The sequence below is a fragment of the Syngnathoides biaculeatus genome, chromosome 10, assembly GCF_019802595.1.
Source record: "Syngnathoides biaculeatus isolate LvHL_M chromosome 10, ASM1980259v1, whole genome shotgun sequence".
NCBI lineage: Eukaryota > Metazoa > Chordata > Actinopteri > Syngnathiformes > Syngnathidae > Syngnathoides > Syngnathoides biaculeatus.
In genome coordinates this window covers 27,409,605-27,434,847 of record NC_084649.1, presented here as the reverse complement: position 1 = coordinate 27,434,847, position 25,243 = coordinate 27,409,605, and the positions used below count along the sequence as shown (strand labels likewise).

General features: G+C 44.8%; 1 protein-coding gene and 1 long non-coding RNA gene across 2 annotated transcripts; one reads left to right on the top strand and one right to left on the bottom strand.

The window, feature by feature from the left end:
• The first annotated feature begins 961 nt into the window (after positions 1-961).
• dennd6aa (DENN/MADD domain containing 6Aa) lies at positions 962-18,959 on the top strand. Its single transcript, XM_061832068.1, has 19 exons — positions 962-2,103; positions 3,781-3,819; positions 3,908-3,950; positions 6,256-6,368; positions 7,040-7,120; positions 7,207-7,312; positions 8,534-8,613; positions 8,693-8,752; positions 8,835-8,890; positions 11,140-11,262; positions 12,343-12,438; positions 12,769-12,863; positions 13,141-13,206; positions 13,439-13,503; positions 13,957-14,046; positions 14,130-14,293; positions 14,387-14,489; positions 15,721-15,795; positions 15,890-18,959. The coding sequence occupies exons 1-19, from the start codon at positions 1,840-1,842 to the stop codon at positions 16,019-16,021; spliced, it is 1,851 nt and encodes a 616-aa protein (XP_061688052.1). The 5' UTR covers positions 962-1,839; the 3' UTR covers positions 16,022-18,959.
• LOC133507231 (uncharacterized) lies at positions 15,152-21,963 on the bottom strand. Its single transcript, XR_009796774.1, has 2 exons — positions 19,507-21,963; positions 15,152-15,792 (listed from the first exon to the last, which is right to left on the bottom strand). It is a non-coding gene; the product is annotated as an uncharacterized LOC133507231 (long non-coding RNA).
• Positions 21,964-25,243: the final 3,280 nt, after the last annotated feature.

Below are 25,243 nucleotides of genomic sequence, written 5' to 3'. Positions count from 1 at the left end.
GCCTATTTGGGATTTTGATTTCTGTTTTCTGTTTTAAGATTTTAGTTTTAGTTTGTATTGCTAGATTTCTTTTAACTAGGTTGGGGGAGTGCCTGAAGGGCATCTGTAAATTAAAATCAATTATCATTATAACTGTATTCATATTGAATGCAGTATTAACTCAACATACAGTACTTCATGTTGAAGTACTGTATGTGTACTGTGACTTCATGGGATAAAAGTAAGAAAAAGAAAGGAACATGTAGTTCTCGGGCACCATACAGTGACAATGAAAATCTTCATAAATTTGTATCAACGTAGAATCTTTTGATTCCAGCTCAAATAATATTTCCCCATGTGTTCAACTGTAAAAAAAAAAAAAGAAAAAATGTATTTAGGCTCTTGATTTTGTTAAAAGGCGTCAACCACCACAGTTGAGAAGTCCTTGCAGGTTTCAACTATCGTTCATTGACTCGGCAGGACACACTCAGCAAACATTTGGCAAGTAAACAACATGCATTTATTTATTTTTTACTTCTAGGCAAGAAATGTTACATTGTTTAGCTTCATTGCTAAAGGTGGCGCACGCGCGACATGATTTAGGGAAGGTGTGGCGGGCGGATGGTATCAAATTCTCCTTCCACAGGTCAACAAATGTGTGATACTCTGCAAGCGGAGAGCAAATCGCAAAGCGCCAAAGAAGGCATAAAACTTCCCCGACCCCGACGCGCTTCATTATGTTGCATCAAGAAACAAACCATTTTTTCCTTGAAGAATTGATGTGAATATTTCTTTGTAAATGGCCGCAAGGTCCAATAACGCCGTGATACACGGATTAATAGGAACCACTCAAATGGACATTCGTCAGTATGTTTTTATTTCGTCACCAAAACCGAATTTGCAATTCAACAATACATTTCCACAAACATGAAAATATTCAAATGAAAGGCAGGCAAAGAAAAAAAAAAAAAAGTCACCACTTTACATTTTTCACATTTTATCACATCCTTCAGATTCATTTTTTCCAATCAAAATTCGACAGAACACCCAATGTGACTATGTGGAAAATATTTATCCATCCAGCCATGAGAATACATATTAAAACCTGAAATCAAATAATTCTCACATAAATACAGTGCGTAGACTAAGTATTCATCCATTTTCTGAGCAGCTTATCCTCACAAGGGTCAGTGCTGGAGCCTATCCCAGCTGTCAACGGGCAGGAGGCGGGGTACACCCCGAACTGGCAGGGCACATGGAGACAATCACACCTCGGGGCAATTTAGAGTGTGTAATGTAGCAGTTCAGAGGACCCGGGTTCAATCCCGGTCCGCCTGTGTGGCCTTTGCGTGTTCTCCCCGTGCCTGTGTGGGTTTTCTCCGGGTGCTCCGGTTTCCTCCAACATCCCAAAGACATTAATTGGTGTGATTGTGTCAGTCTCCACGTGCCCTGCGATTGGATGGCGACCAGTTCACGGTGTACCCGCTTCCTGCCCTTTGACAGCTGGGATAGGCTCCAGTACTCCCGCGACCCTTGCAAGGATAAGCAGCGAAGAAAATGGACGGATGAGTTATTCAACGTTGATGCTTGCTTTTCCGAGCTCCAGTATTGTACCTTGAACACAACTCAGCAGGAGTGACGTCCGTGCGTGATGACGTCGTCCTTACGTCACTGCGGTCTCGTCTGGAGCATCTCTGATGGCTAAGCTAGGTCGCTAATTGGACCGCAGCTTCATTTTTGCAATTCCCACGAGAAAAATAGGCACACGCACACGCACACGCACACGCAAACGTCACGTTTCCCAAGTGGAGGAAGGAAACACTTAACATTCGCCCGAGTGTCCGCGTCGGGCCGGTCGGTATGGCTCTGCAAGGCCCGGAGGAGCTGGGGCAGCCGGTGGAAGAATCGGAGGACCTGGACGACCAGGACGCCAGTAGTATCTCCCCGGCCGAGGAGATAACGCTGCCAGCCGGGCCCGGGAGCGACGACGACGCAGACGAGGACGACGAGGACGACGACGAGCCAGCGGGGACCACCGTGTTGCTGCCCTGGGACCGCTTCTCGGCCTGGCTGCACTGCATCTGCGTGGTGGGCTTCGACCTGGAGCTGGGACAGGCGGTGGAGGTCAGAAAGGAAGTAACGCCGGGAAGGGTTCCAAAAGTTAGCTCGCCATCTGAGTCTGAGACGAGATTCGTGGACATGGAAACGGCAACCGCTTCAGCCAGCATTTTGCTTGCTACTTACCGTAGTTATTGTCGACGTGTGGCGTCAAAATGGAATGAGGTCCATATGGAAGACGAATTGTCGAGGTTAAACACAGCTACACTGCCAACACCGGCTTGAAAAGAAAAAAGTCATGAAATGAGGAACACAAAATATGGATCGCTCAAGCATCTGCCAATAGAACGTGAACATCGGAATTTCTAATATGTAAACAGCAAGCCTCGAGACCTCTCAGTTATGCCCTCAAACTAGTTTGCAATGGCACACTAATGTATCGCTGTTTACCATTTGCACACGTGCTACGTCAGACTAATAAACTCATCACGTTTTAGTCGTTTTTACACTGTGCAGTCGCCGCAAAGATCCCCAAAACATTTACAGGAATAGAGCAGCAAAGAACCACTTTGGTATCAATGAAATCTGCATTGGCAGATAAGCACTACTTTTGTCAAAATGAGGCTTCCTCAACTCGCTTCAACATAGTTCCTTGCCCTCGAGGCGCCTCACGATGAGGACAAAAACTGTGTAATACAGTATATGATCAGAGGCTGGACTTCTATGTAAAAAAAAAAAAACAAAACAAAATATCTGTGAAATTGCGTCGGCTTGGTTTCACTTTACACAGGCAAGTCCGAATTTAGTACAACGTTGTACCACAACATCCAAGGCACTACGGAATTTAACTGGAAGATATGTTGCAAGATGGAGAGGCTGGAACTTCTCCAATAAGCATCCTTGTTACTAATAACTCATATATGCCTCTTGAGTACCGTTGCATACTTTCAATCTATTGCTACTTTAAAATAATTGAACATTTATGCATATTTCTGTTAGCCGGTCTATGGCATTCGACAATGTATGCCGCGTCGAGCCACAGATGTTTGTCAACAAGTCTGTAAACATTTTGGTATTTACAAACAGAAGAATTCACTTTTGTGTTTTGTGTCAGTTTCACAGTAAACTTCAACTGGGAGTGACAAAGAACCGGCGCATTTTATTTTGTTTGGGTTAGTTTTTGAAATGCGTAGACGTCCAAATACGCTGTTATTGCTATGCTAGCACAAATGTGTATTTTGAAGTATTAAATACATCTCATTTATTCTGGATTTTTTTTTTTTGTCATGTGCTACAAGCCCCTGTTGCCATGACAATATGGTGAACGTTCCTGTCAGTGTAAAGTTTGCAAAAAAATGTATGTAACATGTTTAATTTGTGAAGAAGCTGCACAGCTCACCTAATTGAGTGTAAAATTAGTATTGCAGTCAATTATTGCACACTAGTCACTTTGAAATACCAACACTGCTACTTGTACATTCTTCCTCAGTCCACTGTGGGCCAATTGAAGATAAGTTACCATTCGATAAATGACGAACTTTGCCTGTTGCTTCCTCCAAACCAAACGAAAACAAGGAGACGACAATCAGGGAATGCAAAATTCTTGTTTTGCTCGTCTTCCATTTATGCGGGATGATGAGTGATGATTTGGGCTCCATTTGACAAAGAAGCTGACTTTTTTTTTTTTTTTTTTTATTAAATGTGAAATTTGGCACGTTGATAACGCCGCTATCTGCCCTGCAGGTGATTTATCCGCATCATTCCAAGCTGTCGGAAAAAGAGGTGAGCGAAGCCCGTCGGAGACGTACGCGTACCACGTGGTGCATTCACACACCGAGTAAATCCCGCTATTCTTATGGCTTCTTGTCAGAAAACCAGCATTTGCTACCTTTCCTTCCCGGACTCCAACTCGGGTAAGTTTCGGCTTGAGCGCTTTGCAACAATTGTACTCGTAGTAAGTCGAGATGGAATGTTGTTTTTTTGAGTCTTTAAAAAAAAAAAAAAAAGCAAAGCGAGTTCATCTGCTTCCAAAACAATCTTTTTTGCAATTGTACAGACATTAAACAATTTGATGAAATGTATTACCACGGATGATAAATTTGGTTTCAAATCTTGAATATCAGCAGAAATCCTAAAACAGGAAGGAAAAAAAAAAGAATACAAAATCTTGTTTTCAATAATATTATTGTAATTTGTTTTATCTATATATGAAGACAAAGAAAAGATTTGAAATCACAATTTAGATTACTGCGGGGGGCATTTTAAATGAAGGCCACATTGCATAGCCCGGAAGTAACGTTTTAAATCTCTCAATTAGCTGCCATGCAAGTCGAAAGGAAAGTCATCTGCTGTATAATAAAAATGGAAATGATTTTTTTTTTTTTTTTTTTTTTTATGGAGCAACCAGTCATATCTTCGAGACACTTAATGGAGAGGGAGAGAGAAGAATAAGTTTTTGAAAAAAAGAATTGAAATTGTGTTTTGCCTAAATTGTAGCGAGCAGCAAGACGTCGCAATGGCCTTATTCCGCTTGCCAAGAGCGCCAACTTTCCATTCAAGACTTCAACTCTGTTTGTGACTTCAAGATGACCAATTTCAAAAAAATCACCTCACTTACTGCACTGCTTGTCAAAACGCTTCACGCCACCTGACATTCACGCTCTGCTTAAACAGAGGAAAATCAATCACTGAACACCAATTAGCATTGCGCATAAAGATTAAATGCAAATGTCCTTAGAAAGTAAAATCAACTGAACTGTTGATTAAAAAAAAAAATAATAGAAGTACTATTCCACATAAAAAATAAGAAGAAAAAGCACCCTACATGGGAATGTAAAAAAGTATCCTGGATAAAATAAAGTTGAAGCCACTCTAACAGTTGGAAGATCAAATTAAGATTGCTCTTGAAAATGGGAAAAAGAAAAAAAGTGCATTAATAATAATTTCATTCAAGAGTCTTCCACATACAAAATAAATAACTGTAACCTGTAACTTCATTTCAAAACCAACACGCTTTTAAAGATTGAATGTAAATTGCCGGGGTCGGCCGCAATCCCCGAATCGTCAAAACGAGCGAGCGCGTTTCTGAAAATCAAAAAGCGATCCAGTCTCAGCACTTTGTACTGGGCCACCACTTTGGAGTCGTGACGAAAATATGGAAGTGAGCAAATTTACTCACAACTACAAGTCAGTCTGATGCCAGCCAATTGTATTGTAACGAAGTTAAATACAACTGAATGTTTTCAGGGAAGCTCACGTACTAACTACACTTTGGGAATCAAAGATTTAGAGCTGGGGTGCTCAGACTTTTTTTGCCCCAAGATCTACTTTTCAAGCAGCTAGCTCATGGGCGTGTATGTGTGTGTGTGTGTGTGTGTGTGGGGGGGGGGGGGGATTTTGACCCCACCCACCCCCTAAAAAAGAACGTAAAAATGGTAAACAGTTTGAAGAATAAAGTTGGAAGCTTGAGAGCGATATATAAAAATGTTTTGATGTGGGACTTATTTTGAAAATATTATCAATTTGCAGAGTGAGATTACTTCCTAAATTGGTTGAAAGGAACGGAATATGCTGAAGTTGAAATGGTTTCAATCTGTCAAGAAATGCGGAAGAAGAAGGGAGGAATGTGGAATAGCAACTAAGACGAGTGCCGTATTTTATTGGTGAAAAATTGGCATTTTGGGCATTTTTCCAATGTTGAAAAGGTTTCCCAAGTGACTTGAATCAGCTGGACAATTTGAATTTGGAACGGGACTCACGTGGAACTCTTCTCTTCAATGTTTCATTTGGGAATGAACGGGCAAATATTTGGTGACAATAGGGCAAAACGTGGCAATTTTGGGGAATGGGAATATGTATTTGGAATATTTTGAAGTGGGAATGGTATGAGTCAGTCGATGAATGTGGAAAAATCACAAATATGAACTCGCGTAGGAATTTGAAGTTTGAAAAATGTCGACTATTTTACAGAAACGTTTGCTAGTTTTGGTGTGTCGGAATTTTTTGCATCTTGAAAATCATTCCAAAAATTGGACTGAATGTGGCAAACATTCCAACCGGAACGATGCTCAATATCCGGCGTAAAAATTGCGCCAAACATATGTGCGTTCATCTGAGATGACACGCTGTGGCGACCCCGAAAGGGACAAGCCGAAAGAAACTTACTTTTGTTACAATGTAATACGAGTTCCTCATCCCGCCTGTCCTCGTTGCTTCCAGGTTGCCTGGGCGACACGCAGTTCTGCTTCCGCTTTCGTCAAGGCTCCAACAGGAAGTCGTCACTGGGCCACTTCCTGGAAAGCAGCGACAGGGACGCGCCCCCCTGCCTGAAGGTTCTCCCGCGCATGCACGCGAGTCCGTAGTTCGAGATCTGCGGAAGAAAAAAAACATCGTCGTCGTCTTAGCATATTCGATTTTCAGCCACATGTCGGCCGTAGGTTGATAATCGGCGATGCTCACGTTTCCTTAAACTAGTACCTGTTCTTAGATGATTCAGAAGACAAGTCTGCAGCGTAATTATCGCCTATATTGAAAAGCTGGAGGGGGTTTTAGACGGGAACGGGTGAAAAAAGCTCGACAATCAGAGCTAAGGACGTAGATATAGACCTCAAGCGATGCCTAGATAGATTTGATGGATGGATGGTTCACACACATTTCCATCCATCTTCTGAACCCAGCTGTCAACGGGCAGGAGGCGGGCGGGGCACACCCTGAACTGGTTGCCGGCCAGTCGCAGGGCACAAGGAGACAGACAACGGTCGCACTCACAATCACACCGACGTGTTTTTGGAATCCGGGATTCGAACACCGGTCTTCAGAACTGTGAGGCCAAGGCACCATGCGGCCCACGTTTTCATAAATAGTCAAATCGTAGAAGAGTTACAGTCCCGTGTTTCATTTCACACTGGATGGGTACTACGGAGACACCAATTTGTGTACACGAACGATAAAAAGTCCATTTTTGACAATAGGTGCCTTTTAAATGTTGTGTGTGCGTTCACAGAGGGAGCAGGGCCATTATTACGGCTACGTGTATTTTCGGCAAGTGCGGGACAAGTCTCTGAAAAGAGGCTACTTCCAGAAGGTGATTGAAAAGATTATTGATACGCACGAGATATCTTAGATATCAGCCACGTCGTTCCGGTCACTCTTCTTGTTGTGGTTCTGCAGTCTCTGGTCCTCATCAGTAAGTTGCCATACGTGACCTTCTTCCACTCGCTCCTCAAGATCATGGCTCCGGAGTACTTTGAGAAGCAGGAACCGTGTCTGGAGGCAGGTACGGGGTTTCACTTCACTTGGCTTTCATTTTGACATTTTGCTTCTTCGTCGGCTTTTCGTGACCTCGACAACCTCGACGTATTCGTCCCAGTCGAATCGTCGGTTATCAAAAACGTCGAACAGCCAAAGCAATCAAGCAATGATGCTTCAAATACTACAATATTACCAATATTAGTCAATGTTTCAAACCTATCAGGCCCCAAACATTTTGGGGACACGAGCAAGATTTGATGAAAAATACCCAAACGTTTAAAAAAAAAAAAAAAAGCAACAACACCTCAGGAACGTGAGCCAAACAATACCCCAGAAATTGAAAGAAACGGAAACATTACCCCCCCCCCCACCCCCAAAATTAAAAAAATAAAAATACATGCACAGTACCCCAGCAATTAAAAGAATATACTGGACTGCAGAAGAAAATTACAAATATATTGGCTCAAAGTACAAAAATATTTAATCAAACAGAATAAATATCGGGAACGGTATGAGCCAAAAATGTTAAAGATATACCCATATATTAGAAATATATGCCCGACGACAGCTGGGGTTGGTTCCAGCGCTCCCGCGACCCTCGTGAGGATAAGCAGCTCAGAAAATGAATGGATGGATAGGCAACTTTTTATTCATTCAATAATATTAGATGAAAAATAGCAGAAGAATTACAACAATATGAGCCCAAACGTTAATGGAAAACTATAACAACAAGATAGAACTCAGAAGTATCAGTAAAAATATTACACATAGCAGATCAAATTTATATAGCGCATTTCACAAACAATGGGCTTTATAGTTTAAATATTTATATTAAATTATAAAATTACATAAAAATGTATAGAATTAAATGATGATATGAATAAAAGCATTTACATACAAAGAAAAAAATCAAAATACTATTAAAAACAGGGTACAGAACAAGAGGTATAATTAAAAAGTGGAGCGACTGTAAAAACCATGACAATTTTTTTTTATTCTTTCCACACTTTTATATTCAAACAGAAAAAGAAAGGAAACCAAAATACAATTAATTTCAAAATCAAAGAACAAAAAAAAGAGGATTTTGTTTTGAAAACACTCCCACTCGCCTCTGTTGTCAACTTCTTCCATTTGCGTGCAGCACAGTCGCTCATTTACGCTGCTTGACCGCGTTCGCCGTGGCCGCTGCGCTGTTAGCCGGCGACCGAAACGCGCCCGCATGATTCGCGTGGTTTTTGCCTGGCAGCTTGTAACGACGTGGACCGCTGGCCCACGCCGCATCCGGGGAGGATCCTCACGCTGCCCATCATGGGCGTGGTCATCAAGGTCAGTGGGGGCGGCGCCTCGTCGGGCGGGGCTCGGTGAGTCGGTGCGAGAGGGCAAAACTTTGGGGCCGCCGCTGCAGGTGCGCATCCCGGCGTGTTACGACAAAGCCGGAACGTCGCAGCTGGTCCAGTCGGCTCAGGTGACGACACCCGCGCGCAGTGAGTCGCTCCTGAAACGATTTCGTGTGACGGCGAAGGTCATCGTGATGTTTGAACTTCCAGAGCGACAACCTCGTGTCCATCGTGCTGCCCACCATTCATGAAGCGGACCTCTTCAGGTAAGTGGCGCAACAGGACAATGACGACTGCTCCAGCGACGATTGCGCCGACTCCGACGGCAACGGTTGTGACCACAACGACCGCCGCCGCCACTACTACGATCACAACTAGGACCGCTACTGCTACCACCACCACAATGACTGACTAATGACTTCCAGGACGATGAGAGTGATTTTCAAACTTTCAAACAAAAAGTACCTCATCTCCAAGTACCTAAAAAAAAAAAAAAGTGTACTGCCCGAGATTTTGCACCTTTGCTGTACTTCAAAACAATTGAACCGTACCTAAATAAACGTAGGATAGGATGACTGCTATTAGTACAACGACTACACGTGCTGCTTCAACTATGACTACTAGGAGTAAGACGCCTACTATTGCTAATATGCTAAGATTGTTCCATCGATATCACCGGTGTCCAACTCGAGCCCCGTGGGCCAGATCCATCCCGCCACAGGTTTTGTGTGGCCCGCGGAGGCGAATCATTTGTGTCAACTTCCATCATTTTTTGTGAAAATCTGGACCAAAATTTCAAATTGTCATATAAATGTTTTCTTGTTGCCAAACAGGAAAAATGGCTGGAAAAAAAACTCTTTACCCTTGACTTCTGATTCCCAAACTAGTTCATAAATTTCGTGTGTAAATTTTGATGCGGCGCTTCAAATTTTTTATGGTTTCAGTTATAACGGCCCGCTGAGGGAAACCGTAACTCCGCTGCGCCCCGCGACGAAATGAGTTTGACACCCCTGATCTGTGTCGTCACGTTAGAAGACAAGAAGGGTTTTTTTCGCTCACGATTTTCACTTCACGTTACATAGCAAAACAAATGTACTGTATTCTAGACTTTTTTTGTTGTCGTAAAAATAATGACTTCACAAAAGCTTTTTCACATGAAAAAATAACTTTATTCTGGCCAATGAAAATGATTTTCTTGTAAAACTTTTGGAGGTTACTCAATGTGAAAGAAATCTCTCTCGCTCTCTCGCTTGCTCTCGCTCTCTCGCTTGCTCTCGCTCTCTCTTTCTCTCTCGCTCTCTCTTTCTCTCTCGCTCTCTTGCTCTAACTTTCTCACTCTCTCTTGCTCTCTCGCTCGCTCTCTCTCTTTCTCTTTCGCTCGCTCGCTTGCTCTCTTGCTCTCTCTCTTGCTCTAACTTTCTCACTCTCTCTCCCTCTCTCTTATGCTCTCTCTTTCTCTCGCTCGCTCTCATGCTCTCTCTATTGCTCTAACTTTCTCACTCTCTCTCTTTCTCTCCCGCTCGCTCTCTTGCTCTCTCTCTTGCTCTAACTTTCTCACTCTCTCTCCCTCTCTCTTATGCTCTCTCTTTCTCTCGCTCGCTCTCATGCTCTCTCTCTTGCTCTAACTTTCTCACTCTCTCTCTTTCTCTCCCGCTCGCTCTCTTGCTCTCTCTCTTGCTCTAACTTTCTCACTCTCTCTCGCACTCTCTTGTTCTCTCTCTTGCTCTCTCGCACGCTCTCTCTCTCTCTCTCTCTCTCTCTCTCGCTCTCTCTTGATCTCTTTCTCCCTCTCACTCTCTCTTGCTCTAACTTTCTCACTCTCTCTCTTGCTCTCTCGCACGCTCTCTTTCTCACTCTCTCTCGCTCTCTCTCTTTCTCTCTCGCTGTCTTTCTCAATCTCTCTCTTGCTCTAACTTTCTCACTCTCGCTCGCTCTCTCTCTTTCTCTTTCGCTCTCTCGCTTGCTCTCTTGCTCTCACTTTCTCACTCTCTCTCCCTCTCTCTTATGCTCTCTCTTTCTCTCGCTCGCTCTCATGCTCTCTCTCTTGCTCTAACTTTCTCACTCTCTTTCTCTCCCGCTCGCTCTCTTGCTCTCTCTCTTGCTCTAACTTTCTCACTCTCTCTCGCGCTCTCTTGTTCTCTCTCTTGCTCTCTTGCTTGCTCCCTCGCACACTCTCTCTCTCTCTCTCTCTCGCTCTCTCTTGATCTCTTTCTCCCTCTCACTCTCTCTTGCTCTAACTTTCTCACTCTCTCTCACTCTCTCTCTTGCTCTCTCGCACGCTCTCCTCTTTCTCACTCTCTCTCACACTCTCTTGTTCTCTCTCTTGCTCTCTCGCACGCTCCTCTCTCTCTCTCTCTCTCTCTCTCTCGCTCTCTCTTGATCTCTTCCTCTCTCTCTTGCTCTAACTTTCTCACTCTCTCGCACTCTCTTGTTCTCTCTCGCACGCTCTCTTTCTCACTCTCTCGCCCCCTCCCCCCCCTTCTCTCTCTCTCTCTATCTCTGCGTTTGCACGCAGGTGTTTCTTTCCAGTCTTCTTCCACATCCAGATGCTGTGGGAGTTGGTGTTGCTCGGCGAGGCGCTCGTCGTCATGGCGCCCTCTCCCGCCGAGTCGTCGGACACCGTGCTGGCGCTGGTCAGGTGGGTCGGTCCGCGTTTCCTCAGACAACGTCCGAGCGCAATGAGTGCGCGCAAAGTGAAGGAAAGTCGTGAGTACCAGAAAAGAAACGCGTCAAATGGGAGTGCAACAAATGATAAAAAGTGACGCACACTTGCGCAGGATGATGGGAGACAGAAATAGAAAAATGGAGGAAAGGAAAAAAATACACCAATATGAGTAAATACAATCAAAATTATTCGATGAGAAAGTTTGGATGAAAATGACAAAAAAAAAAAAAATACATAGATGGATAATGTATTCAAGGAAACTACACACATTGGTTACAAATCATCTGTTGAAAATACACAGATTTTTGAAAAATATATTTCTTGAAAGTACTCAAGTATTTGAAAGTATGCAATGAAAATACACAAGGATGGGAAAAAAAGATTAGATGAAAAAAAGACATATCTTAAATAAAAGTGGTGAAAAATCTGGCAGCACAGTGACGCAACTAGTTCCCAAAAACACGCGTTAATTGGAGATTCTAAATGAACTAACTTCCGTGCGATCGAGAGTCCGAATGGTTCTTCGTCTCCGTGTGGCCCGCGATTGGCTGGCAACCGGTTCAGGGCGTAACCCGCCTTCTCCCCGATGATGGCAGGGATTGGCTCCGGCATGCCCGTGACCCTAGTGAGGATAAGTGGCTCAGAAAATGGATGGATGGTCACATTTAAAAAAAAAAAAAAAAAAAAAATGTCAATGAAAGTACACAATTCTTAAAGAAATTACATAAATATATCTAATACCAAAAAATAGAGAAACCATTAGACAAAAATACACAAATGTTAATCAAAGGATATAAACAAAAATGTTTTAGAAAATACGTAATATTGCACAAAATACAAAATGATCCCAAAAAATGATTAGACCAAAAAATGGCCTGTGATTTTACTGGCTGGCGACCAGTTGAGGGCGCACTCCGCCTCTTGCGCTCCGGCGCTCCCGTGACTCGCGTGAGGAGAAGTGGAACGGAAGATAAATGTATAAGACAATAAAATGATATCAGATATTAAATGTCAAACCAAAATCCCCCCAAAAATAAACCTCTTTTCGTGCAGCTGCGTGTCGCCTCTGCGCTACTGCAGTGACTTCCGGCCGTACTTTACGATCCACGACAGCGAGTTCAAGGAGTACACCACCAGGACGCAGGCCCCGTGAGTCCAAATGCTTCAAACGCACACAATTATTTGGTGCCTTGACCGACAAGATTTCCGAGAAATGAGCCGTCGCCCGGCCGTGTAACCCTAACCCGAAAAATGCAAAAGGCGGGCTAACGAAACCGCCATGCATGTAACAATTATAATTCTGGTCTATTTCTTTGAATTAAAAAAAAAAAAAAAAAAGGCTTGCTTGAGCGGATGGCCTTTCTGTTCATTTCATTTTGAGTTACGAGTCAGCCCCTGGAACGAATTCACTCGTAAGTCAAGGCACCGACCGGCGTTATTGCTGAGTCGTGATTGGCGCCATTTGAAACCTCCCTGCAGACCCTCCGTCATCCTGGGAGTGACCAACCCTTTCTTCGCTAAGACTCTGCAGCACTGGCCTCACATCATCCGCATTGGCGACATGAAGCAAGCAGGTGACGTAATAATAATAATCATAACCGCGCAGTGACGCACGGGCCAAAAGAAAAAAAAAAAGGGGGGGGGGGGGGGAGTGTTGTTGGGATGACGCAAGCCATAACTGCAGCCCGTGTGTTGTTATGTACACTGCCAATGTTGAACACTTGCCCAGGCAGTCAATAATTGGCATTGTAATTGCCCGCTTTCGGTGTATCGGGCCAAGAATTTTCATTTTACTGCATGACTAATATTCTCCTTGACTGGAATGCACGTTTATTTCTTCCCCCCAACCAGGTGAGATGGCCAAGCAGATGAAAGTGAAGAAGCTGAAGAATCTGAAAACTCTCGACTCCAAACCCGGTAAGTCTGCCGCCGCCGTCGTCTTGAAGAAATTGACGGGGAGCGGTGAACCGGAGCCGGTTGGTTCCGGAACCGTCCGTATTCACGATTCCAATCATTGTATTTTTTTAATGGACTTAGATGATTTGGTTCCTGGACTGGGGTCATCATTATTCAGTTAAATCGGTTATGGAATACGCGCGTGTTTCGGTTGAATTGGGTGACGGACTCACTGCTGTGTGTGTGGTTGCAGGTGTTTACACGGCATACAAGCCATATCTCAACAAAGATGAAGACATCATCAAGCAGCTCCAGAAGGTGAATTAAGGACGCGGCATCTGCTGAAAATGTGGCGTGGCCGGACGGTGTACATACAAGGTTTTGAAAATAAATGCAAACACTGTATCGCCCTCATTTTTTTTAACATTGGTGATCGGAATCGGGTTTCGTGGCCAAGTACGTATCCAGGCACGAGGAATTTGTCTCCGGCAGTCGGTACGACATTCAGAACAAAGTTCAATCACGTCAGCTCTTGTGTGTTGTTCCCGCTGAAACTGCTCAGCCGATTTGAAGTCTATCGCTAACCAAAAGAGCAGCACCTGGTGAGGCACAGAGCAAGCATTTCCTCGGGCAAATTGAAACCTGTGGAGTTGGAGTCTGCTTACGTTTTGCGGACGCTCCCCGTCTCGCGCCGCAGCCTTCCTCGCGTAACTAACGACGAGTATGATCACCCCCCCCCCCGGCCACGATTCATTCTCACTTTCTCATCAGGGTGTTCAACAGAAGAGGCCCCCGGCGGCCCAGAACGCAATTCTGCGGCGCTACTTCCTGGAGCTGACGCAGAGCTTCATCATTCCCCTGGTACAGCGCCGCCATCCTCGGTAATCAACGGCAGGATCCGGTCCAAGTACGTGAGCGTTGCGGTTGTTTTTCGGCGCGCGCAGGAGCGCTACGTGGCCAGCCTGATGCCGCTGCAGAAGTCCATCAGCCCGTGGAAGAGTCCCCCTCTGCTGCGACCGTTTGTCCAGCAGGACTTCATGAGGACGCTGGAGAAGGCCGGACCGCAGCTCACCTCCAGACTCAAGGGAGACTGGATCGGACTCTACAGGTACCGACGCGCGAGCCCCCCGAAATCTCAACGTTCTTCCCGTGCTCCCCGCTCCATCATCTCTCGTGTGCGTTTTCCCGCCCAATCCGAAAGGCACTTCCTGAAATCTCCCAACTTTGACGGCTGGTTCCGCAACAGGAGGAAGGAGATGACGCAGAAACTGGAGGCCCTGCACCTGGAGGCTCTCTGCGAGGAGGTGAGGAGGAGGACGGAGGGACGGAAGGACGGAGGGACGGAGGGACGGAGGGACGGGGGGTGCTCGCTGAGCATTAAAAGAGAAAAGAGAATGACCCCCCCCCCCCCCCCAACGACCTCCCTCGTATTCCATCAAATCACGTCTCCATCCAGATGTTTAGTCAATTCCAAAGTTTCCCATTTTGGAGATAATTCACCAAGAAATTGGAGAAATAAAATTGGTCTTTTTAAAACAAAGCAAATTTTGGAAAGATGAAAAAAATTTAATCTTTCCGAGATCAAAATCGTAGCACACAGTGATCTCCTTTACTCTGGCGAGGAAGCAAAAGTACACCTTTTGTGCGTGATAAAATGCAATTTTAATCCCCCCCCCCCCCCCACCACATAAATATCTTGTATTAATCTTCCTAATGATATACATAATGATATCCCCTTTTCCCAACATGCTCTTTCCAACAACTAACCCCAGGCCAGTAATTGTCGAGCCCATGCATTTGCATTTTGGGCAAAATGTGATATTGAAAAACAAAAAAAGTCCATTTGGTTTTCAAATTAAATTAATTCATTAAAATTTTGCTTTTAAAAAGAAAAAAAAAAAAAACCTCCAACTTTATTTTTGCAGGAATCGTGTCAGATTTAAAAGTATTTGAGGATACATCAGAATCATATCAATCATAGTTTTTATTGGCTTATGTTTTTATACCTGCCAGCCAGTTCCCATATGGAAAGTAGGTCCAGTCAACATCTGGTACAAAAATCTGCAAATACCCGAGACTGCCCGCGCTAAGGTTTGTGATTGCGGGAGTACTTCAAACTGGAAGGATTTTAAAGTAGCCATGCCGTGCTTCTAGCGTGTACGCAATCCTGAACTCAGTTGTTCTCTTCTTCAATGCAAACAAAACATCTTGTCATTAGCATTAGCGAGCATACTAGCATAAATCGTACATGGGGGGAAAAATATGCGATTATCGAAATCTGCAGAACGACCGTGATACCGAGCGGAACTTGTGCTAAAATGTCCGGCAATTCCCGGAGAGAGAATTTTGCCCTTTGTCATTGAGCAAAATACCTTTCAGTACATTTGTGGTGAGGCGCTGGAACCTTTTTGCGGGAATTGTGGCGAAAAATTTCCAGCCGGCGTCTGGACGACGTCCCTTTGAAGTTTGACAGAAGGATTCCGCTGGCGCCGTTTTACCGTCCGGCCCGTTTCAGAACTTTGGTGTCCTTGTCAGGATCTGCTGCAAAGAGTCCAGAACCACTCGGAGGTGGAAACGGTGGATCTGGTCCTCAAGTTGAAGGAGAAACTGGCAAGTAGAAGAAAGTGGATTGTAAGCACTTCCAAAAAATAATAATAATTTTTGTAAATGCTGAGGTTTTCTCCCCCCCCCCCCCCCCCCCAAGACTCAAGCGGAGAGGGAGCATCTGCCCGTTCGTGGCGGCACGCTGGCCAAACTGCGAGCGCACATCGACGGCGTCATCCTGGCCTTACCCGAAGACCTCCAAGGTATACTCCACAAGCCCGCCACGCCCTGACCTTTGACCCAAGAATCCCCCCACCCCCCCCACCCGAAGAACGCTCGCTCGGCGCATTTCCAAAGCGCTCGAAAGGCTTTTTAAATCTGTTGGGGTTTTTTTGGAAAGTGCACTTGGGATAACAAACACACACACACTAGTATGCAAATAACCTTGGTGCTTGTAACGGAAAAACAAACAAACTGGAAACAGCACAACAACAATCCAACACCAGCAACATGCTCGCTTCCGCGTCGGCCTTCTTCCGCCATCGGGTCAAGGCTTAGGCGTTACGTTAGGCGTTAGGCCACCTGAGCCGAAATGATTCAAACGCAAAATCCGTTGCCAGTTCATTTCAAAAATTTTGACGCGGCAAGGTTGGAAACGGGAAGGCAATTAATTGAATTCAACTAAACCGCTTGGACTTTTAAGCTTTTTTTTTAAAAAAAGGAAAAAAGTTTTGAACTGTTTTAATCCAGTCAGCAGCACAGCAACCATCCCGCTTGCTCATTTTCACCGTGACCAGTCAGGCTTCTCCATTTATGTCACATGACCGCCCCGCCTGCCTATCTCGAGTCAAGTCTTCTTCTTTTTTTTTTTAAATTTCCAGTCCTACTTTTCAAATGAAATGCTTTCTCTGGCAAATTAGAAACGAGATTTTGCTGAACTTCCAGCAGCTTTTCTTTGGATTTGATTTAACGTCTCTGGAAATGTTCCTGGAAACTTTGGCAGTCCCCCGAAACGTCGGAAGCAAAAAGATCCTGTGGGTTTGTGGAAGTTTGGAGCAATTGTGGGAACATTTTTCAGTCTGTAAGATGGAAATGGCGGATAACTCGTGGAAAATATCTTAAAAATGACGGCAAACATTGTATGCCCATTCTTAGTAGTGTGATTTTAAAAAAAAATAATGGCCCAAAATTCCTGGTCAATCAAATAGATTGTTTCCAACATCAGAAATTTGGGGCATTTAAAAAAAAAAAAAAAAAAAAAACTTTTCATCCTTTTGAATTCTGGAAGAAAGTTTCCAAAAGTTCCCACGGAACTTTTTCCAACTGGTCTTTTGAATGTATCAAAAATGATCACATGGCCTTAATTTAGCAACAGAAACTTGTTTTTCTTTCTTTCTTTGTTTCTTTCAAAGTCTCTCAGGAAATCAAGGAAAATTTCAGCCGCACTCCAAATAATGACGTACGCGCATATACTTCATTATTTTGCCCACCACTTGACAGCATTATTGGTTATATTCCCCCCCCCCTTTTTTTTTTTTTTTTTTTGCTTTACTTGTCCCATTTCATTGTTATTGTATTGACTTGAGTTTACTTTTAGCATTTCACACATTTTTTTTTTTAAAATAATTCCCACCAAGGTGGTGTAAAAATCTTGTGAAACCTCATGATTGCCGCTTGACTGTATTATTAAATATGTCGCCGTTGTAAGTTGCGATTTTATTTCTGCGAAGGAAATTGGCAGCCAATTTATGGAACGCACGTGAGGATTTTTGTTAAAATATTCCTGGTGATAAATGGGACACTTTTCATGGAAATTTTCCTCAAAAGTGCGGATTTCTATAAATTTTTTCCAATGAAATTGCTGAAAGATTTCCACTCAAATTTCTGGAACTCTTCTGTAAGAAATTTGCCTGAAGTTTTGGGAAAGTTCTCCTTGAAGATTGAGGAGGAAATTCCCTCCAGCTTCCTCCAATTTCCCAATGTCAACAACCTTCCATCATGCTGGTGAAATGCTTGAAACTTTCCATGCAAAAACTTCAGTGAATTTTCAAAAGATGTTGAAAAAAAATAGCACGAAAATCCGAGGACAGCTACAAACGTCAAATTTCAAATTTTCAGGGGATTTACAGAAGATTCTCGGAAATGTGGTTCATCGGGAAAGATTTCATTGGACATCAAGAATTGATGACAATTTTGGAAAATTAAAAATGTATTCAACAGATTTCTTGTGAATGTCCATGCAAGATTTGTAAAAATGCTTCCCTGTGTTGTGTTTTTGTGCTATTTTTTGTTTGATGTGATATTTATCAAGGGTAAAAAAAATTCATGTTGGGTGGTCTTGGGGAATTTGTCAGATGCTTTTCCAGTCATTTTGCGGGAAAAAAAATTTTTGGTGCAAAATTCTTGCCAATTCTGAGTGAGCATTTTCAACTTCAGGACATTTTCATGGGAAATTTGGTGGAAATTTTCCATGTAATTCCTGAAAAGTTGATGCAAGGATTTTGGCTGGAGTTTTCTGTCAAATGATAGAAAATTTCAGCTACTGGCTGGAATCTTTCCATATTTGGCTGAAAATTTTTTTTGAGTTTCGGAATTTCAGAAACTTTGAATCATCTCCCAACTTCAAAACATTTCCATCGAATATACAAGTGACGTGACCTAACCCAAACTTTTTTTGGGAGAAAGGCTAATCCTTCAATTAAACTGCATTCGTAAGGGTATTATTTTATTGTATGATTTTATTTCACATAATGCACAATCGGAACAGCGAAACGTTTCTATTTTTAACAAAAGTTTATTTTAACAATATTTATTTGTATGTAACGATGTAGATGTTGACTTTTTGTTAAAAAAAAAAAAAAAAAAAAAACCTGCGCTTCAGGATGCCCAAATGATTATTTTGCAAATACCGTAGAAGCTACCATTAATAGACACTATTATTGAACCACTACATTTGGTGACATGAAATGGATGGCCTTTCATCATTTCATTTGGTTGTCAACAGTTGCTCATTTTGGATTTTAAATGACCAAAAAAAAAAAAAATTAATAAAACCTTCAAGCAGCCACACGGTCAATGTGTTTTGTTCCCAGGACAATTTATTAATTTTTTTTAACAATGTTTTTAATTTTTGGGACACTATTTTAATTGCTAAATGTATTTTTCTAATTTTTAGCATTTTGATTTTATATACCATTCTTTTGCACTTTTTTTTAAAAATGTGAAATAGACATTTTTATATAATCTCACAACCAAACTGGAGCTCCCTATTGGATGTAATTTTTTTTTTCTTTATTCTGTGGGTTTTGGATTTAAAAAAAATAATAATTTTCAGCATACCCCGCGTTGTGCCGCAAAGCAGACCCGGTACTTAACACAATTCGACTTTCGCGAACATGTCCAGACATCAAACATTTTTCTTGGGGTCACTGAGCGCCGAACATTTAGTCGAAAAAGAGAAAGGACTCAAATTCATAATCGTCTCCGCTTCCGGGTACAACCGAAACTCTTCCCGTCAGACACGGAACCCGGAAGTTACGAAAGCCTTCCCGCGCCTGGTGGCTGGCGCCCCCCTGTGGCCACAGATAGATCGGGCTCCGAAAATGAGCTCTCGCCGATGAAGTCACCAGAAAAGAACGTCATCGAAATAAATATTGTTGGGCAATAATAGGACCCCCACGCCCTACTTGAAAGTGTAATATGTAACGACTATAATTAATAGGGAAACAAGTGGAGTGTACTGCACAACCCCTGCGACCTCGCCGGACGGGGACGGACCTGCAGCGAGTCGGTCGGTCGACCGTCCGCTGGCCTCCTGATTAACGGCTGTAAACAAAACGGACGTGACACGAGTGGAAGGACGACGCATCGATTCGTCCACCTCGTCCCCGCATTTGGGCCCGCCGTCCAGACGAGCGAGAGCGAGTCCCTCGACGGCGGCTGTCGGCGCGTGACCCCGCCGCCCTTTGTCCAAAGAGGAGGCTCTAAATTTGTCTGCGCGGAGAAAATGGATCAGCTGGCGCTGGAGGGAACGCTCGTTCCTTCCAAATGTCAAGTTTGCTCGGCAGCTGCCGCCCGCGCTCGCGACGCTCACACTTCCAAAGACGGCGGCTCCGACGTGTCCACCAGCGAGCTGAGCGCCGAGGCGAGCTAATTCCAATTAGCTCCTGATGGGTGTTCCGCGAAATCCCCCCCCCCCCCCCGAGCCCCTGGGGAGGGACGGTGGGCGACATCTGCGCCTCATGCCGAGCGTGAGGTTTTTTTTTCCACAGGTGACGGCTTGAACCGGGCTTGACTCTGAAGACCGGGTCCGGCCCGAACGTCTGCAGCTGTCACAGTGGATGTGTCACGTCGCTTTTAATTGCTCAGAAATAGAACCGGGAAGAGAGGAAAGGGGGTGGGGTGGGGGGGGGGGCGCTCGGGGGTGTCCCCAAAGTTTCCTCTCGGAGTACACGAGGTCAATGAGATAAAACCCCGGAACATCTGTTCACTCGCTTGCTTCTCCTCCAGTGACGTTTCCAGAATCTTGGGGGGGGGGGGAGAATCCATTTTTATGACAAAAAGAAGAACAAGAGAAACAAATTTCAGTCGACCTTCGTTCACATTTGCCGTTTCCGAGTTCACCTTTGTGGCATCTCGGTTGGCAAGCTAATATGGGGGCTTCATTCGGATAAAAGTAGCGCTTTGACATCATCTTGTGACATTTCGCTCAGTCCGAAGGAATTCTCTTTTAATGCATTGAGAATCGTCCCTTAGACAAAAGTAATGTTTTGCCGCCATGTTTTTTGACAGGGCACCATGTCGAAGTGAGTGGAGGAGCTTCAGCGGTACTTTTTTATGGCTGCAGTGGTACACAATCGCACTCAATGTGAACATTTGTGCCTTTTTATCCGGAGACCTTTTTCTTTTGTATGTAATTACTTCGTACGAATAGCGCGATCTTTATTTTCCTTCTTGATGATAAGAATCCCGCGTGGGTTTTCTTTCTTTTCCTAAAAAAAAAAAGGATAAAGGAAGTCAGCTTTAATTTCCTTTTTTGCTTTTCTTCCATGAGTGACGCGCGTGGCGCTCGCCAATTTGTTTTCCATAATTAGCTTTTTCCATCCAAAGATGTCACGGCACGCAAGCCCACCGGGAATTGGACATGGCTGGGGTCCATCATTTGACTGGGCGACCCCCACTTTTATTTTTCCTCGCGAGAAATGTGTAGCGGCGTTACGCGGCCGACGATGACGATGATGGGAACGACAGCCGCCTTGTGACTAAAGGCTTTTTTTCTCCTTTTATTTTTGTTTTTTTCCTCCGTGGCGACCCTGCCAAACGGGGCTTTTCTTTCTTCAAGGTCTCGCTGACCCCCTGCGGCGTTTGCTTCTGAAGTTTTTTTTTTCGTTTTGTTTTAGAAAGCCTACCCGGCGCTCCCCGCGTGTCACGTGGAACGTTTTCATAGAGCCTGGCTAACTTCCACGATGTCATCTACGTTTAAAACTTCAGGAAGGAGGAAACACACGCAAAGATGGAAGACGTCGTTCCCTTTGCCCTATATGCCCATGACTATTGTTGGATTTTCTGTTTCCATGAGTTGTTGCACCATTTTTGTTCAGCTATCTGATGCTCGTAGGGTTACAGTACCGCAAAATCGGTGTTAGCCCGTCTATGGTATTTTGCCTCGTTTCTGTGGCGAAATATGCAAGGCGTAATTCTTTTCGTTTTGCTCATTTTCACCCGTTTGAAGCTTCTTTTTGAAGAATTCTTCAACATCTGCTCAAAACTCCGCCGCTGTAACTACCGCATGAAAAGAGTTAATCGTCACAAGTGTAAAAAAAATGAAACCGAGTGCTTCCAAATCCGTTCCCGCCAACAAAAAAGGGTAATTACACATCTGTAACTTCTCATCACTTGACCTGAGCAGACCTTTAACAGAAATTCATCCGTGCGTCCGTTTTAGGGTTGCAGGTTGTTGCTACATTCACAGATATTTGATGATTGAATCTCAAAATCATATCAGTGTCCGTTTTTGGCTTGGATGAGTAGAATCACCACCCCCCCCCCGTCCGTCCCTCACCTGCGTCCGCCGACTTTTTCTGCTTTTCGTTCATGCGCGTTGGCTGGAATCCAACATGGAGGCGCAAGCGCTCATGTGGCCTCTTGAAATTGTTATTAATTATCATCATTGGCGGAGTCCTGGAAGGAGGTTCGCTGACCGACTTTTGGGCTGCGTCGGCAAATCATCCATCCATCCATTTTCTTAGCCGCTTATCCTCGAGAGGGTCGCGGGGAGTGCTGGAGCCTGTCCCAGCTGTCAACGGGCGGGAGGCGAAGTAGACCCTGAACTGGCCGCCAGCCAGTCGCAGGGCACATGGAGACAAACAATAATTGCACTCACAATCACACCTTGGGACAATTTAGAGCGTCCAATGAATGTCGCATGCTTTTTGGAATGTGGGAGAAAACCGGAGTGCCCAGCCGGAGAAAAGCCACACGGCCACGGCGAGAACATGCAAACTCCCCGCATCGAACCTGGGACCTCAAAACTGTGAGTCCAATGCTTTCCAGCAGAGCCACCGTGTTGCCCGGCAAATAATAATAATAATAATAGTCGGTGGCACAGTGGATCAGCTGTAACAGTTCTGAGGTCCCGCCTGTGTGGAGTTTTCACGTTCTCCCCGTGCCCGGGTGGCTTTTCTCCAGGTGGCCACTGCGCTTTCCTCCCACATCCCCAAAACATGCGACATTAATTGGACACATTAAAAATTGCCTCGTCGGTGTGATCGTGAGTGTTGTCAGTCTCCATGTGGCCTGCGATTGGCCGGCGACCAGTTCAGGGTGTGCCCCCCGCCTCCTGCCCGTTGACAGCTGGGATAGGCTCCAGCACTCCCCGTGACCCTTGTGAGGATAAGCGGCTAAGAAAATGGATGGATAAGAATCAGCGATGCGTGATGCAAATTGCACACAAGCAAAGAGACGGACGCACTGATTGGCTGTCTCGCTTCTGCCACGCGGAATCCAGATGACAAATTTCACTTTGCCATCTTGTGACGTCGTCTTGTTCCTTTTGTTTCTCGAGCGTCCGTCTGAGGGAGGACAAACAATGCGTTGCTATTCTTCTTTTCATCAATTTTTGTTTTTCTTTTGCTGAGTCACGCAGAAACACGCATCCTCTTCAAACCAAGCGTCAAGATGCAGAATAAAAAGTGCGGATGCCGAAGAAAAATCTCGACGTGTTATTTGTGAGAATCGTCTGCACGACCTGACAGCAGCAAGATGATAAAAACAACCTCGAGAAAAACTAACGGAAACTGAATTTTTATGATCAAACTTGAGGCGTGACTGAATGGTCTGCCAATCGTTGGTGCATGCACACAAAGCCTTGCGCCAAATGATTGAAGTCCAGTTCAAAAGAAAGGCTAAAAAAAAAAAAAAGGAAGATTTCAACAGCTCTGTATTTCGAACCACCAGTGCAAATTCATAACAGTTGTATCGTGTACTTTTGACGTGACTTGCTGGACAAAAGTATTGAGACGCACTTAACCGATGAGCGGTAGCCATTTTGGCTGCGTGTTCACATGCGCTTATGGTCTGCGTTGCGATGAACTTTGCAAATCAAAATGGCCGCATACAAGGAAGACCATCAAGTTAGCTTAGCTTGCATAGCTTCAGTTCCAAGTCGTAATTCGTGACTTGAATCCCCTTAAACTTGTTCAACATTTGAAAAGCTTTGTACGTCGCGGTTTCCTCGCCTAGTCCACACAAATACACGCTCGTCTCTCTCTCTCTTTCCTGTTTTTGTTTATCAACAGATCCATGTTCAATGTGATGAGTGCGTGTGTGCGCGTTCACCCTCTTTTCTTCCAGGCGAGAGTGCAGCAGACACGCCCAGATGAAACCAGTACACAGCGTATCGATCCCGGCCGGGCTCAACGGAGCAGCAGCCGCGCATCATCCGGCTGTGTGTGGAAAGACGACGACAACAACAACAACAAGAAATAACGGCGCCAGTCAAACGGAGAGCGACATAATGGAGGTCGCCTGCGTGTTGCGCAGCAGCAGCAGCTCTGTCGGAGGTACCAAGTCCGCTTTTCATTTTTCTTTTCCCGATCTTCCGAGTGGCGTGATCGACGTCAAACGGTCACGTGACTTTAAAAGCCGAGAAGGTCGTCGATATTGCCGGAGATCTCGGCGCAGGCCAAACGTGGCGTCGTTGGCTTCAAAACTCCTGCCGGTCAAAGTGACGTCAAAGCACAGCAGCGCGTCCGAAGTTGAACACTCGGAGGAAATAAAATTACAGGCTCGTCTGACTTTTCTGAATTGGCACGGTGGAGCACTTGGCCAAAGCCTTGGCCTCACAGTTTTGAGGACCGGGGTTCAAATCCCGGCCCCGCGTGTCTCGAGTTTGGATGTTCTCCCCGTGCCTGGGTGGCTTTTCTCCGGGTGGGCACTCCGCTTTCCTCCCACATCCCAAAAACATTCATTGGACACTCCAAATTGCCCCGTCGGTGTGATTGTGAGTGCGGCTGTTTGTCTCCGTGTCCCCTGCGATTGGCTGGCGACCATTTGTGGGCGTACCCTGCCTCCTGCCCGTTGATAGCTTGGCCGGGCTCCTTCACATTCTTGTGAGGACAAGCAGCTCGGAAAAGGGATGGATGCATATTTGTCTCCATATGTCCTGCGACTGTCGTCTGTCTCCGTGTGGCCTGCGATTGGCTGGCGACCAGTTGAGGGTGTCCTGCCCGATGACGGCTGGGATTGGCTCCAGCACTTCCGCGACCCCTGTGAGGATAAGCAGCTCAGAAAATGGATGGATTTTTTTTTTTTTTTTTTTGGTGTGTGTCTTTTTACCACACCAAGGTCAAGGTGTTCTCTGTTAGCAAGTGAATATTAGCTAACGACGGCGCCTTCCGCCCAAAGAGACGACAGCGCTGGGTGTCCTGGTGAGATGTGTATAAATAGACCCCCGCCGTGAATCACGTCACCGTGAGAGACAGCGCCCCGAAAATATGGATGCAATTACCTCGTTCTGCTTTTCAGCACGCCGAACGGAGCGCGGCGTCATTAATTTTTGTCACCCCGACGCCTCCCCCGACTGACTCCCTGCAAATGACAAATTGGACATTTTGTAGCGCCGCATAAAAAAAAAAAAAAAAATCTTCTATTTTCAATCTAATCTACTTCATCAATATCATCATCATCAAGATCCTCGAATATTTTGTGTTTCATTTTCAGTATTAAGAGTGTGAATCTTTGCAATGCTCGAATTCCAAATCTGGCGGTGCTAAGCTAGGCTAAAATAGCTCATTGTGAAGCATAGCAGACCACAAACAAGCTAAGCTAAGCTAAGCTAAGCTACGAATCGTTCTGTCTTTCATTTTTTTTTGTGTTTTTTTTTTTTTCTGTATCACGTTGAGCAAGGCGTCGTTTTGTGCGTTTTCCCCATCAGACGTGGGTTGGCGTTGCGTCGCGCGTGCTGACATTTATTGCACGTGACAGCTGCGAGTCGACAAGTGACGGCGCAGCTTCC

Excerpts from the sequence above, each read along its gene's own strand:
- dennd6aa (XM_061832068.1), top strand. The coding sequence starts at position 1,840 with ATGGCTCTGCAAGGCCCGGAGGAGCTGGGGCAGCCGGTGGAAGAATCG. Across the intron at positions 13,207-13,438 it reads AACTCTCGACTCCAAACCCG|GTGTTTACACGGCATACAAG; the intron begins GTAAGTCTGCCG and ends GTGTGGTTGCAG. Across the intron at positions 14,294-14,386 it reads GACTGGATCGGACTCTACAG|GCACTTCCTGAAATCTCCCA; the intron begins GTACCGACGCGC and ends CCAATCCGAAAG.